Genomic DNA, 15117 nt, shown 5'->3' with positions numbered 1-15117 from the left:
CTGAACCAGGCAGTTATCTGCAGGAATGAACAGGGTGATGCCGGTTACTGCACACGGGTTGCCGAACTTGTGGGTCTTCCAATCTCTCCTCTGTGGAGGATACCCCCAAGTTGGATCTACTTCAGCCAGGGGATTCTCCAACTCCTTGAGCCCAATGGCTCCGATTGACAGCGTAGCATTTGATCATCGGCTCCTGACACAAGAGTCCTACTCGTCAGAGGTCATTACTGTGATTCAGGCTTAAAGAAGGCCTTCATCTAATTATGATTCCACATGGGAAAATGTCTTACCTGGTGTGGGGAGCAACAGTTGAGCCCATCGATGATAAAAATTCCAAAGATTTTGGATCATCTGTTGGAAGGGCTCAAGAGGGGCCTGATGCCCAATACAATCCGCAGACAGGTGGTTTCTCCATCCATGGTGCTTACATAGGACAATTCTGAGCCCTTGGCTCAGCATCCCATGATGCATTCTCTTATCAAGGGAGCGACCAACACTTGACAGCCCATGGTTCACAGATATCATCTTTGAGTTCTGTCCAGGGTCCAATAGACCCTCACTTTCACCTTCATTTGAACCGTTGGGTCCTACACTCTGAGTTTCTCATGCTTGAGGTTGCCCTCTTCGTGATTGTTACATCAGCTTAGCGCAGTTCTGAACTGACAGCTCTGTCTCTTAGGGATGCCTCAGGCATTATACATGTCAACAGATTTGTTCCCAAATTCACTTCTTTGTTCACAGGGCGCTGGAGCTTGTGTGGCCAGATTTTTGCCCTCAGCCATCTCACGACTTGGAACGTTAGTGGCACATCTTGGGCGTTCGCCGAGTCTTAGGTCAGCACGTGCGTACTGCACCTTTGTTTGCAAATCAGCAGCCCTCCTTGTTGCACTCCAGCCATTTCAACCCTCATCAGGGGGCCTGATGGCACCTGCCTCCACAATTGGTAGATGGCTTAAGGCTTGCATGGCAGGGGTGTACCTGGTGTTCTCCTTGCCAGTTCCCAGTCGGATCACCGCACACCTGACCAGCTGTGCTGCACCCTCAGCGGTGTGGGCAACACAAGCGTTGGTCACGGAATCCTGTAGGGTAGTGACGCGATTGTTGCCCTCTCCCCTTGTGAGACATTATAGTGGGATAGATTCGCTTTGGCGACCAGATAGTGGGACATAGGCCCAGGGCTTCCCACCCATAAGGACAGTGAGGCTTTGGTATGTCCCATCTATGGTGGATTCTCCATCGGTCATGCTGGAGAAGGGGTGTTGTCTTACCTGAATGCCTTTTCTCAGCATGACGATAGAGAATCCACTCCCCCCCCCATTTAGGTCCATCAGGTCCTGTGTCGGGTATTTGAGCCACCACATGGTAATGTCATCAATGGCTACGCCTTCATCGAAAATGGGGGCTCCTGGGCCAGGAGAAGAGGCGTGGCAAAAGTTGATTGACTTAGTCTCTAGACGGGAAGACAAAGGACAACCCATCTATGGTGGATTCTCCATCGTCATGCTGAGAAAAGGTGTTCAGGTAAGACAACGCCCCTTCTGACTGAATGGTGGAGAATAGAAGGATTTATATCTGAGTGTTTTATCCTGGGGGTGGAGAAGCTTCTGCTTTTATGGTGTGCATGTATGTTGTGTTAAGTTGAAAATCCTCCTGAGATTTTCATATACGTATTCCTGTAGGGTATAAAATAGCAAAATTGCTCCATTTGTTGTTCTCTTCTATGTTATGGAGGAGCTTCTACTTTACTATCTTTTTCTGGATTTGATGAAGGCCTAGTTGGCATAGCTCCAAGTTCTGAGGGCTTATTTGATATATTTGATCAAGGCAGAAGTTTCTCTACCTGAAGGAGAAAACACTCAGACATAAACTGAGCAATGTGGTATATGCAGTACAATGCAGTGAGACATGTGCAGAGTTGTACATTGGAGAAACAAATGTATGGCACAACATAGAACAAAACCATCAGGACAGATTCAGCAATCCATCTGCATCTGAAAGACAAAGGTCAGCCTTTTGAAGACAGCAAAGTTCACATTCCTGATAGGACTACTGGTTTAAAAGAGGTCAAAGAGGCCATCTATGTTAAAATTGAACAGCCCTCTCTCAACAGAGGGGGAGGGATATGATACCACCTATCTTCTGTTTATAACACAATTATTTTAGCAGTCTCAAGAAGTTTCCACATCCATTTGCACTTTGATACACATGACTGAGGATACAGATAACCCCCCCCCAAGTGGCCTCAATGACTCTCAGAGAGCTAATGATCAATCCTCAGTGCTAACTACCAGATGACTACGAAGAATATAAATCCTTCCATTCCCCACCATTCAGTCAAAACTAAAGAAGCTTCTTGGAGGAGAAACAAGACAATTTCAAGGCAAACAACCAAGAATGTCCAGTTGCCTTTTGGAAAAGCACCTTTGGGACAATCAGAACATGGATGATTGAGAAGCTCCACAGATATTTAAACATTGTGATTGTGAACCAGTTTCACAATTGTTATCATGTGACCATGGGGATGATGCAACAGTTGCAAGTACAAGAACCAGTTGTAAGTCACCTTGTTCAGCATTGTTCTTACTTTGAATGGTTGCTGAACAAGTGGTCATTAAGTGAGGACTTCTTATAGTACAGATTTGTATATTGAATTATGTTGACATCAAGTGGTTTCCAGTTTTTATTAAATTCTGTATCAGATTTATTTTTGAGATGCAAGATTCTTCTATACATCGGTATATACTTTAACCATTCTTCCATAAAAGAGACCAAACATCTATTCCAATAAAAGGCATATAATATCCTTGCAACAGTTAGTATATTCTGTGCTAATTTGGTATACTTTTTGGAATAAATGATTTTGTAAAGTTTAGTAAATATTCGGTTGAAATGGGAATTTAGCTGTTAAGATTTTATTCATTTTAGTATGAGTTATGAGTTATTTTCCAAAATTATTAAGCTTTAAACATTCTCACCAAATATAAAAGAATAATCCAACCAGATGATTGCACTTCCAGCAATTTTTCCAACATTTTTTAGAGAATGAACTCTTTTCTCAACCAGAACTGGGACAGCATATCAATGATGAAACATGCAAATTTTCTTTAAATATATAAATATAAAATTGGGCATAAAGTATTCCATTAAAATTCCAATTGTTGAATATTTATTATCCCATTTAAATCCTGGATCCATTTAAATCATTCATTTAATTTGATTAATAGGCTCTGAGTCATATTTCAACAATTTTTAAGACCCAGCAGATGCTCCAAATTATGTATTGTAAGATTTTGATATTCAGTCAAATCTGTATGTGCTACATCAGTGGTTCTCAACCTTTTTAATACCGTGACCCCCAACCGATCGTAAGTTGAGGACTACTCAATCAGTCGTAAGTCGAGGACTACTCAACTGGTGCAGCACCGTTTGCAGAATGGGACTTTTGGCAGGCTTAGCAGGGCAGAGACAGCCTGGACAATTCCTATTGGCTTTTGAAAGCCAATAGAATTAGACTCTATTCAAGAGAGTCTATTCTATTGGCTTTCAAAAGCCAATAGAATAAAAGGGAGTAGCACAGCTAAGGAAAAGGGGAAAAAAATGGCGGACTGTGTTGTTTGGCGACCCCCGTGAAATGGTTGTTCAACCCCAAATGGGGTTCCGACCCACAGGTTGAGAACCACTGTACTACATGTTTTTGTAAACTCTATACTTATGCTACTTATTTAAAGATATTAAAACCAGACAGTTCAACTAAGCCATTGTGAAATAAAAATTACAGATTTTATCTTACTAATAATCAGATCTTCTAATCTAAATGAATTATCTCTACTGAACTTGTGAATCTTTCAGATCTTTCAGATAAGAATAATAAACAAGTTATATATTAGTTCAATTAGGGGTCAAAAAGTTGCAGTGAGAAAAGTTTGTGTTATATTTTGTGAAACAAAAGCCCAAAGTGAATACTTATCAGTATGCTCTAAACAATGTCCATTAATTGAATTTTTTTTACTGTCAAAGAAAACCTTGCAATCCAAAGCAGGTGGTGTATGGTGATGCTGATTTTGAAGTGAGTACTATACATTGTTGAGCCAAAAAAGATTAACCAGGAAGAGTTAATTTGTGTGTTCAAGAATAAAGTGGTTGGCTTATGATAGCAACATCATATAATATGAGAAAGATTGATTAATTAAGGTACAATCAGTACACAGTTAAAGAGACATTGCTGTTGTTTGGTATTTTACAGAAACTATTGTTAAACTGGATTTCACACTTACCCTTTTGTCATATAGTCTAGACATGACAGTATGCATCTTTCACCTTTTTTCAAAGTTGATTAATTATTTTATGGGCAGCCGTTTGATTTTAATGAAGAAATACGAATGATTGTCAGAACCTGCCTGAAGAGACAGAGTATTAAGTTTTTTTATGGCAATTTTAAAAAGCTTGTTCATTGCTGACAGAAGTACGTAATAAATGGTGGTGATTATGTGTAGATGTAAATAGAGGTAACAAAAGAATTCATCTTGAAAATTATTTTCCTGTTTCATTTATTAAAATATTCTTCTCCTAAATAACTTAAAGTTAAGGAGGTGGAAGCATACTTTCATTTAACTCTTGTAGTACTTGTTAAAATATTTAAAAGGAATTGGAAATGTATAACTTGAATGGAGATGTGATTACACTTTCAAATAATGGAAAGGCCATTACATAGAGGAACATAATTATTATTTTAGAATATAAACAGAGTACAGATAGTCTTGATTTACAATCACAATTGACCCTGAAATTATAGTCATAAATTGTGATGGTTGTTAAACTGGCCACCCCTGTGATTGCCTTGCTTAATGACTACAATCCTGGCTAAGCAACCATACATGTCATATGAAGCATGTGTTGCCTCAAAGTGGAGAAGGCCCTAAGAAGCCTAGTGCAGACCCATGCTGATATATCTCCCTAATTTACATATGGCTTGCATGAGTTTCCCAGGCCCACCTCACATCTCTGAGATACCCTTTGCCCAGCTTCCTGCCCAACTGGATTCTGCATCCTTGGATCTCTTCCTGCCATCATGCTTTTTTTTTGTGACTCAGTTGGACATTAAAGTGATAAACCATCCACTAAGTACAAAAAGTTTATCCTTAAGAATTTTAATTATTATAGTTCATTTGATAAAACACTGAAAAGAGGATAGGTTTTTCTATATAGCTTAAAAACTATAGAGGCTTCATTTACCACCATTTTCCATAAAATATGTAAGTGAAGCTGACATTGGAGTATCCTTTTTTAAAAATATATTTTATTAGATTTATACGAATGAGGAAAAAATAGGAACAATACAGGTAAGAGGAGGGAAGGGGATGGGGAATTGGGATGGAAAAAGGGTAAATACAATAATCTCATACTTTAACAAACAAGCTACCGTTCGGATCACGATAGTAAATAAACATGATTTATATCATACTCAACCATTTTAAAATAAGATTAACTATAACCATATTACTACTGATTAATAAACAGATAAAATTCATCTATGTGAATAAGCATAATTAATAAAATCTTGTCATAATTGCCAACATTAATGGTTAAAAATCACTAAAAATAAAAATGTTATCAACCTAATAACTATAACTCAATTAAACATCCATCATCTATTCTATAATATTAGGTTCTTTTCAGATTAACGCGTCTCTAACCATTGATAAAAATTTTCCCAAGTTTTAAAATAAACTGAATCATCTTTCTCTTTCATCTCCAATGTTAATCTATCCATTTCTGCACAATCTAAAATTTTAGTAATTATTGCCTGGTCAGATGGTAGATTTTCATTTTTCCAAAATTGGGCAAATATTATCCTTGCAGCTGTTAAAACATGTAGTATCAAGTAATCATTCTCTTTACCGTAATTAGGTCTTAATATTCCTAACAAAAATAATTCCACTTTAAATTCTATCTGTATTTTCATCATCTTTTCCAACCATCTATGGATCTTAGACCAATATTTCTTAGCGTTAGGGCATATCCACCAGGCATGATAATAAGTGCCTGGCTGTTGTTTACATTTCCAACAAGTATTCGATACATTTTTAAACATTTTTGCTAAACGAACTGGTGTCATATGCCATCTATAAAACATCTTATATAAGTTTTCTTTATATGCTGCTGCTTTAGTAAGCTTAATATTTTTATCCCAAAGTTTTTGCCAGTCTTCTAGATCTATAGAATATCCAAAATTCTTTGCCCATACTATCATTGTCTCTTTCACTTGTTCTTCTTCCATCTTCCAATTTAAAAGAAATTTATAGAGCTTCTTGATCAAATTCTCATCTGTTTTTAACAGAATTTTATCTAATGGAATCTGTTCTTTGTAAAATCCTGTTGATTTTATGTTTTTTTTCGTATCTTGTTTGAATTTGCAGGTAGGACCACCATGTTTAGTCTATACCTTGTTGTTGAAGAGTTTGCCTGTCCTTAAGTTTTTCATCTTTATCCAAAATATCTTTATAACTAACCAGCTTGTCATAGTTAATCAAGTTTGGGTAGGCAAATGCTTCCATTGTTGAGAGCCACTCTGGTATTTTCATATACATTTTATGTCTAATTTTCTCCCATTCTGGAAGTAATACGTTTCTTATGGCGTGATTTTGAAAATATTTATGCGCTTTAGTTTTCTCATACCATAATTGAAGATCATGTCCCTCTAAATAAAGCAACCTTTTGTTTCTCAATACGATCCATTCTTTGAGCCAAAGCAGAGTAGCTGCTTGATAGTAAAGTCTCCAATCTGGAAATCCAAAGCCCCCTCTGTTTTTAGCTTCTTGTAAGAGTCTACATTTGATTCTAGCCTTCTTTTTTTTGCCATATAAATCTTAGTATTGTTGCATTTAGGTCGTCAAAAAATTTCTTGTTCAATTTAACAGGAACTGTTTGAAATAGAAAGATAGCTTCGGTAGAATATTCATCTTAACAGTTGCTATTCTTCCTAGCAGTGATAGTTGAAGATTTTCCCATTTTTCCAAGTCTATTTTTATTTTTTTCATTAATCTCTCATAATTATCTTCTTTTAATGTTGTATGTTTTGCAGTTAAATAAATGCCCAAATATTTAACTTTTTTAACTATTTGCAAATTTGTCATTTTAGCAAGTTGTCATTTTAGCAAGTTGTCATTTTAGCAAGTTGTCATTTTAGCAAGTTCTGTTTATCTGTTAAGTTTTTTGTTAATACCTTAATCTTTTCCCTATTTAGTTTCAATCCAGCCACTTCTCCAAATTTCTCTATTTTTTGCAAGAGTTTATCGGCTGTCTCCAGTGGCTCCTTTAAAATAAAAACCAAATCATCCACAAAAGCCTGTAATTTATATTTTTGGTCTTTAATCTCCAATCCTTTAATTTATCCTAACAGATAAACAGAACTTGCTAGCCAATACCTCTAAAGTAAGAATAAATAACAAGAGGGACAATGGACATCCCTGTCTAGTACCTTTTTAAATATCAAATCCATCTGTATAGTCTCCATATAAGAGTATTCTTGCTGTTTGTTTCTTATAAATTACTTGAATTGCTTTATTGAAATTCTCACCGAAGTCCATTTCTTGAAGTTGTTGAAACATAAATTGCCAGTTTAGGTTTTCAAAAGCTTTTTGTGCATCAAGAAATATAAGTACCATCTGGTTCCCTGGATGGTTTTCGTAATATTCATTGGAGTATCCTAATTCTTCATTTGTTTGTTTTGCAGAATGTTTTCCTGAAAAATCACTAGATTTTTTTTTAACATTTCTATATTTTTCTCATTAAAGCATTTCATTTTCTCAAAAATCGCATACTCTATTTCTATTTATGAAAGTTGATAGATTCTTATGTACAGAATACCTAGCTTGTACACTGAGTTGTTTATATTGTATGAACAGTAATTTATACTTATTAAGCATAACTTATTAAGCATAACTTATTAAGCAGAATGATGTTTGAAAAAACAGACTTTCAGTTCTTTGTGAAGGATAAATATTATTAATACAGATAGTCCTCAACATTCAACCACAATTAAGTCCAGAATTATAAGTTATGACAGTTGTTAAGGGAGTTGCCCACATGATTACCTTGCTTAACTATTACAATATATGCTTTCCAAGTTAAGTTGTAACCTTGCATCTCTATATAGCACTTAAAAAGAAAAACTATCATTATACATAAACTATTCAGATGACTTGAATGAATCACTGTTTTTATCAGCATTTGTATAAAAAGGAGCATTTGGACTTGACATTTAAAAACCAAGATAAATAATTGCAATTGGGCTTCACTTTTCAGTTCCATATTGTTACTATTTTTTAAAATTGTAGATGGTACTATTCATATATCTCCCACTTTGGCTAATATGACTGAAGTTACAGTTTGAAATTTTCATTTGCAGAATTTAAATATGGTTGTTTGTGCATATTTTTGCTGTATTTCTAGCAAACAGCATCTAAATAACCTTTTGGAATATTAGCAATATTGGAAAAATGACACAGCCCAAATAAGGGGTTTTCCTGAAATACCTGCAGAGGTTTGTTATGATTTCTTTGGGTATTCCTTATTTTATTTCAGTCCAGTTGTATGGAAGAGTAATGCCTACCATTCTTTGCCTTCATCCAGCCACCCACTTCAAAAAACAGCATAAGCTGGATGCTCAAGAACCATTGAACTATCCCAAAAGGACCAAGGACAGTGCTGGTTAAAGACAGCAGTGTCTTTTTCATTACAAGTGTACCTATGATAATTTCCAGGTGTATCAAAGCTTGTGTAGTCCACTGCTAGGAAATGATATGTTGTTTCTCTTATTGGTATCACTTCCTAGTACAACTGCAGCTACTTCATATGTTATCCATTAATGCTGTTGAGCAACATAAGCAAGCAACAGCTCTACTTTCATGAGGCATCAGAAGAGTTACACCCTCCATGCATCTCATTAAATGAATATAGTCATGAAAGATACTGTATGTCTTTAATAAATCAGGTTAGCTTGGGAAGATCTACCACATTCCTGATTTGAGGTATCATACTTTAAATTTTGGGCCTTGTCAGAAGCTTACTTCAGTAGAAGACTCTTGAAACAAGGACTGTCTTACTTATTCATTTAGAAATTTTCCTTGAGCGCTCATCTTAAGTACATTCTTTGTAACTAACAACAGCTTATATTAAAAAAATAGATTATGCTCAGTAAGTACTACCTAACCTGGGGACAGCTCTCTGATATAGTCTATTTATTTATAGATACTTCTCAGCCACTGTAGGAAAATGGAACATTGGATTTACCATAACACTTTTAAAATAGTCTGGACAAATTTCCTTTTAAAAAAGATGCAGCATCCAGTTTTGGTCACCACATTATAAAAAAGATGTTGAGACTTTGGAAAAAGTGCAGAGAAGAACAACTACCATGTTTTTCCGAAAATAAGACCGGTTCTTATTTATTATTATTTTTTTGCCTTCAAAAGAGGCATCAGGTTTTATTTTCGGGGGATGTCTTACTCACCTCTGGCACTGACAGCCTCGCCTAGGCAGTCCGTTTCTCGGGCTGAAGGAGGAGCTTCATTCTGCAGCTGCATTCTGGCCTGCATTTTGCAGTTAGGCCTTTTCGGAAGGCCTATGCAGCTGAGTACCGAGCTATGGATTCAATCTATATCTCAGTTCTCAACTGCAGAGGTTTTGCAGAACCGAGCTATGGATTGAATCCATAGCTCAGTTCTCAGCTGCACAGGCCTTCCAGAAAGGCCTGTGACTGAGAAATGCCTGGCTGCAGAAGACGTGGGCCGACAAGGAGAGGCCTGGCTGCAAGGTAAGTGGGTGCGGGATGCATGGAGCAGATCCATACCCCAACCCACCCTAGTTTGATTTTTAGGTGTGTGCCTAACCCCACCCCCAATAATCAAGCTAGGGCTTATTTTTGGGGTAGGTCTTACTTTCAGGGAAACACGTTAAGATGACTAAAGGCCTGGAGATTAAAACATATAGAATGGTTGCAGAAACTGGGTATGGCTAGTGTAGAGAAAAGAAGGACTAGGGATGACATGATAGCAGTATTTGAGGGTCTGCCACAAAAAAGAGGGATCAACTTATTTCCCAAAGCACTAGAAGGCAAGACAAACAATAGGTGGAAACTAATCAAGGAGAAAAGCAACCTAGAATTAAGGAAAAACTTCCTAACAGTGAGAACAATTAACCAGTGGAACAGCTTGCCTTCAGAAGTTCTGGATGGTTCACTACGAGGTTTTTAAAAAGACTGGACAGCCACTTGTCTCAAACTATATAAGGTCTCCTGCTTGAGCAGGGGGTTGGACTAGAAGACCTCCAAAGTCTCTTCCAGCTTGATTTTGATTCTGATTCTGAAAGATGTGCTTTTTTAAAAAAATAATGGATCTTTTGTGCTCTTAATAATACTGTTAGTCAGCCTCCAACTGGTAAAGAGATTGTCTCCCCTGGCACCCAGAGGTTACAAAATTATTGATCCTTGGTATCAAAAGCTGTAGGAAGAATCTCAGTCCTGGGTAAAAGACAATTGCTGTGAGGTATTGCACAAACAGACACAGGCACACAAGTATTCATTGATCATTTATTTAGTGACTGTTTGAAGTTACAGTGGCATTGAACATGGTGATTTATAATTAACCCTTACATTTATGGCTGTCACAACATCCCCATGGGCATGTGGTCAAAATTCAGGTACTTGAATTTTTATCACTTAACCATGATCAAAATTCAGCATGTATTTGCAACAGTTGCAACATCCTGGAGGCACATGATCACCACTTGTAATCTTCCCAGATAACTTCAATGGGGGAAGTGGGATTCTTCTAAATATGAAATTCAGATACAATTAATTGGAGATAATTAATGAGATAATAGTAATTGCAGAGTGAAAATTTATGTCCATGACTGCTAATGATACTTTTATTCCTGCCCCTTGCCTATGATCTATAACTATAGTTAATGGGATGTTTAAATTATTTTTCATGACTAGAAATTGCACTTTTTAACCTATCTTTTGACCAGCCCTTATCTAATAGCAAGAGATAAATGATTCATTTATTGATAGTATTTGAAATTACAAATAGCAGCTATCAAAACTATCTGCTATTAACATAGCGTCTTGAATCCAGTATCATTAGAATGGAGTAACTGTTTTGCTGGGGGATATGAACAATGTATGATTTGAATTTCCAACAAGGAAAAGAATTTTCCAATTGATAAGTTATGTCCATAAGTATAAGTTTATTTTTACTTATATAAACATTCTTACATAATCAATGTCCGACATGCATGTCAATATAGAATACTGATTGTGTTTGATGTCACATCTACATTTTGTTCGTTTCAGGTGTAACTATGGGTCAGACTGGAAAGAAGTCTGAGAAAGGACCAATTTGTTGGAGGAAGCGTGTAAAATCAGAATATATGAGGCTTAGACAGCTCAAGAGGTTCAGACGAGCAGATGAAGTAAAGGTAATTAATTTCTAATTCCAAAGATACAAACCAAAGAATATTTCTAGGTTTTTTTGTTGCTTTTTAAACTAAAATATGCTGATTCTGAAGGAAACCCACAATATCAGCATTAAATAATGAGATAAGCCTGTCTTTTTTTTTTTTTGTAAAAGATTTTTATTTTCAATTTTGCAATACAATACAATCTTAAAAATACTTCAGATAAAAAATAAAACAAATTAATACACACCATTTTCGGTATTGCTCACCCATTTCCCCCCAAACTGCATCCACCCTCTAACCAACTTGCCTCTTTCCCTCTTCTTTCTCTTTCTCCCTCACCCCCTCTCCTCCACCTTCCTACTTACCGTATTTTCTGGCGTATAAGACGACTTTCTAAGCCACAAAAATCTTCTCAAAAGTTGGGGGTCGTCTTATACGCCGGAAAATAGGGGTATTCTCTTTTATTCCTTTACAAATGTGGTTTGGCATATTACTCATCAAGTTTTCTCTCCCCCCCTCGCTCAAAAAGAGTCCTTGATTGGTAGAGTAGCGATGGGGAGAGCAATTAAACGCTAAGCTGTTTGTTTCAGCCATCCGTCCCTGCGGCTCACCTCTAGCAGGCATGTGGTTTGCAGCTGCTTTTTGCTATCTTGAAGTCACAGGCTGGTAAATGTTCACCCTGAGAAATTAGTGACAAAACTCAATCTGTCTCCTCGCTGCTTTGCACTTTCCAAGCTGGAAATCGGGGTGGGGGGGAAGGATTGGAGGGAGAGGGAGGAAGGAAAGGAGGTGTGTGTGTGTGTGTGTGCGCGCGTGCACGCACGTGTATATGTCAAAAAGACGGGCGGGGGGGGGGGCGAGAGAGTCGCAGTAAATACTAGCCTGAAATCAGCCATGAGACGCAGCCCCATTCCAGCTTTTGGCAAGCGAGGCTGTGGAGGATTCACGGGGTGGAAGACCGAGAGGAGGAGATCCCATCTCCGGAGATCCTGGTGCATAGCCCACTTGCTCCAAGCCAGAGTTGCAGTAAAGAGAGAGAGTTGCAGTAAATACAAGCCTGAAACTGGCTAGTATTCGTGGGGTGGAAAACCGAGAGGAGGAGATCCCATCTCCGGAGATCCCGGTGCGCAGCCCGCTTGCTCCAAGCCAGAGCTTGCTGGGGGGGGGCAACGGAAGGGACCTGGGGAGTCGCATGCATGCCATGCGCACACACACACCCTGAGCTCAGCACTGGCATAAAAGGGCGCCTCGGAGGAGAGAATACTATACAGATGGCCAATGAGAACTCAGAAAACTTCGCTCCCTTTCCTCCCTCCCTCCCCTTCTTCAGCGAAAGGGTCTATTAGCTTGTCCATTTTTTTCCCTAGGGCATATAAGACGACAGGGAGGGCTGGGCAGGCAGGGAGAGCTGACCCACCCAATCCAATCAGGCTTTGTATACAACAACCAGCCAATCACCAGTAAGGTACATCGCTTGCCATGATTGGCTGGTTGTTGTATACTGGGTACATATCGGTACAGTACAGCACCAGTATCTGTACCAGTTCATATGGTAGAGCACCAGTACATACAGTACAGTATACAAATGTCCAACAGTTAAGACACCATCATGGCTCCACCAGCAAGAAGAAGGAAATATGAAGCCAGTTTCAAACTTAAAGTTGTAAACTTTGCCATGGAACATAATAACTGCGCTGCTGCAAGACAATATGGAGTAACAGAAAAGATGGTTTGGGACTGGAAAGCAAATGAAAAAGCTTTAAAGAGTATGGCAAGGGGTAAGTGTGCATTAAGAAGAGGCACGCCACATTGGCCAGAACTCGAAAAACATGTAGCAGACATGGTGAATGAGCATCGCCAAAATGGTTATGTAGTGACACGAAATAAAATATGTTTGTTTGCACTTCAGTGGGCCAAATCTAACCCAGATCACAGCAACAGATTTAAGGCCACTGTATCTTGGTGTACTAGATTCTTGAAAAGGCATAATATGATACTGAGGCAAAAGACAAAAATTGCACACAAATTACCTGCAGATCTTGATAACAAAGTAATTAGTTTCCATCGATATGTAATACAACATACTTAATGCGTTAAGTATTATTGGAAATATGGATGAAACTCCAATGAATTTTGATATGGTTGGAAATAAAACTGTCCATCAAAAAGGTGAAAAAACAATTTTAATTAAAACAACAGGACATGAGAAGTCCAGTTTTACAGTGGTACTAGGATGCACAGCTGATGGTGCCAAACTGAGACCAATGATTATTTTTAAAAGAAAAACAATGCCGAAACTTAAGTTCCCTGTTGGTTGTTTTGTACATGTGAATGAAAAAGGCTGGATGGATGAAGAAGGGTAAAGCTATGGCTTGATAATGTATGGAGCAGGCGACTAGGTGGACTTTTTCAAAAACGTAGTCTACTGGTGTGGGATATGTTCAGGGCTCATTTAACTCCCAGCACCAAGCAAAGGCTTGCAAGAATAAACACAGATGCGGCAGTTATTCCTGCAGGATTGACATCGTTGGTACAGCCACTGGATATGTGCCTAAACAAGCCATTTAAAGATCACATTCGAGAACAGTGGAATGAATGGATGGTTAGCAGCGAAAAGTCATTCACAAAAGGAGGAAACATGCATGCTCCACAGTTGGATGTTTTGTGCAAGTTTGTCATAAAAGCCTGGAATGATATTGATGCAGAAACAGTAATCAAGTCTTTCAAGAAGTGTGGCATATCAAATTCATTAGATGGTATGGAGGATGACTACTTGTGGCAAGATGAAGAGGAAGCCGAAGCTGAGACCACACCATCTGATACGGAATTCGATCCATACGACGACTGCCTTACAAATGTACCACAAGATGTCATTGATATTTTTATGATATCAGATGATGAACAGGATGATTTTGAAGGCTTTTAAAGGGAAACTGTCATGCAAGCAAAACCTGTAAAAATAGCTTGCAGTTATGATGGGCGTTGCTGACTCGCCAGGGACTTGCCCGGCACTTGCTCTTTCTATTGTTTGTTATCTTTCTCCTATCATCATCAGTTCCAGTTTGGTTGACAGCTTAGAAAACAAACAGTATGGCAGCTCCTATGGGTTTATTGTCTTATCCTTCCTTTCAGCTTTAGAGTGAATTAGGAAAAGTTTAATCCACTTGCACTGTTTTATGTTTACATGTTTGATGACAGCCGTATGTTTATAAGTGACAGTTTTTCTGCTAAGTAACTGCATGTCATAAGCATTTGAATTAAAATTACCATATTGAAATCAAATCTGATGTTTTTTAATTTTTATTTGGTATGCGTTGGAAGAGGGGTAGTCTTATACGGTGAGTATAGCCCAAACTCTATATTTTAACAGGAAAAGTTGGGGGTTGTCTTATACGCCCAGTCTCTTATACGCTTACTTCTCACCTTCTTCTATCCTCTCACTCTGGATGCGGTCCGGGGGAAATGCCCGAGCAATTCCTCTCTCCAAATTGGAACCTCAATATTATATACAATAAAAACTATTTCTACTTATCTGAATTACTAAAATTTCAACTCATCCTCCCCCCCTCCCTCCTCTCCCCTGACTTCCCAGAGCTAAATTCAGGGTTATACAAATATACTAAACATAATCTATTTAAGTTTAATAATTATACAAAA

At 37.9% G+C, this 15117-nt stretch overlaps 1 protein-coding gene across 1 annotated transcript in view; it reads left to right on the top strand.

The window, feature by feature from the left end:
* LOC120314356 (histone-lysine N-methyltransferase EZH2-like) overlaps positions 1-15117 on the top strand; it is a gene marked incomplete at its 3' end in the record, with an annotated part of 71086 nt that overhangs the window by 34011 nt on the left and 21958 nt on the right. The window contains exon 2 of the mRNA XM_039357368.1: positions 11354-11478. Within this exon, the coding sequence (XP_039213302.1) occupies positions 11362-11478 (117 nt within the window). The remainder of the gene's footprint in view (positions 1-11353; positions 11479-15117) is intronic.

The sequence above is a fragment of the Crotalus tigris genome, unplaced genomic scaffold, assembly GCF_016545835.1.
Source record: "Crotalus tigris isolate CLP2741 ecotype Arizona unplaced genomic scaffold, ASM1654583v1 scf7180000018914.237226, whole genome shotgun sequence".
NCBI lineage: Eukaryota > Metazoa > Chordata > Lepidosauria > Squamata > Viperidae > Crotalus > Crotalus tigris.
Note: the sequence above shows the minus strand (reverse complement) of the source record. Positions and strands in the feature narration are given on the sequence as shown.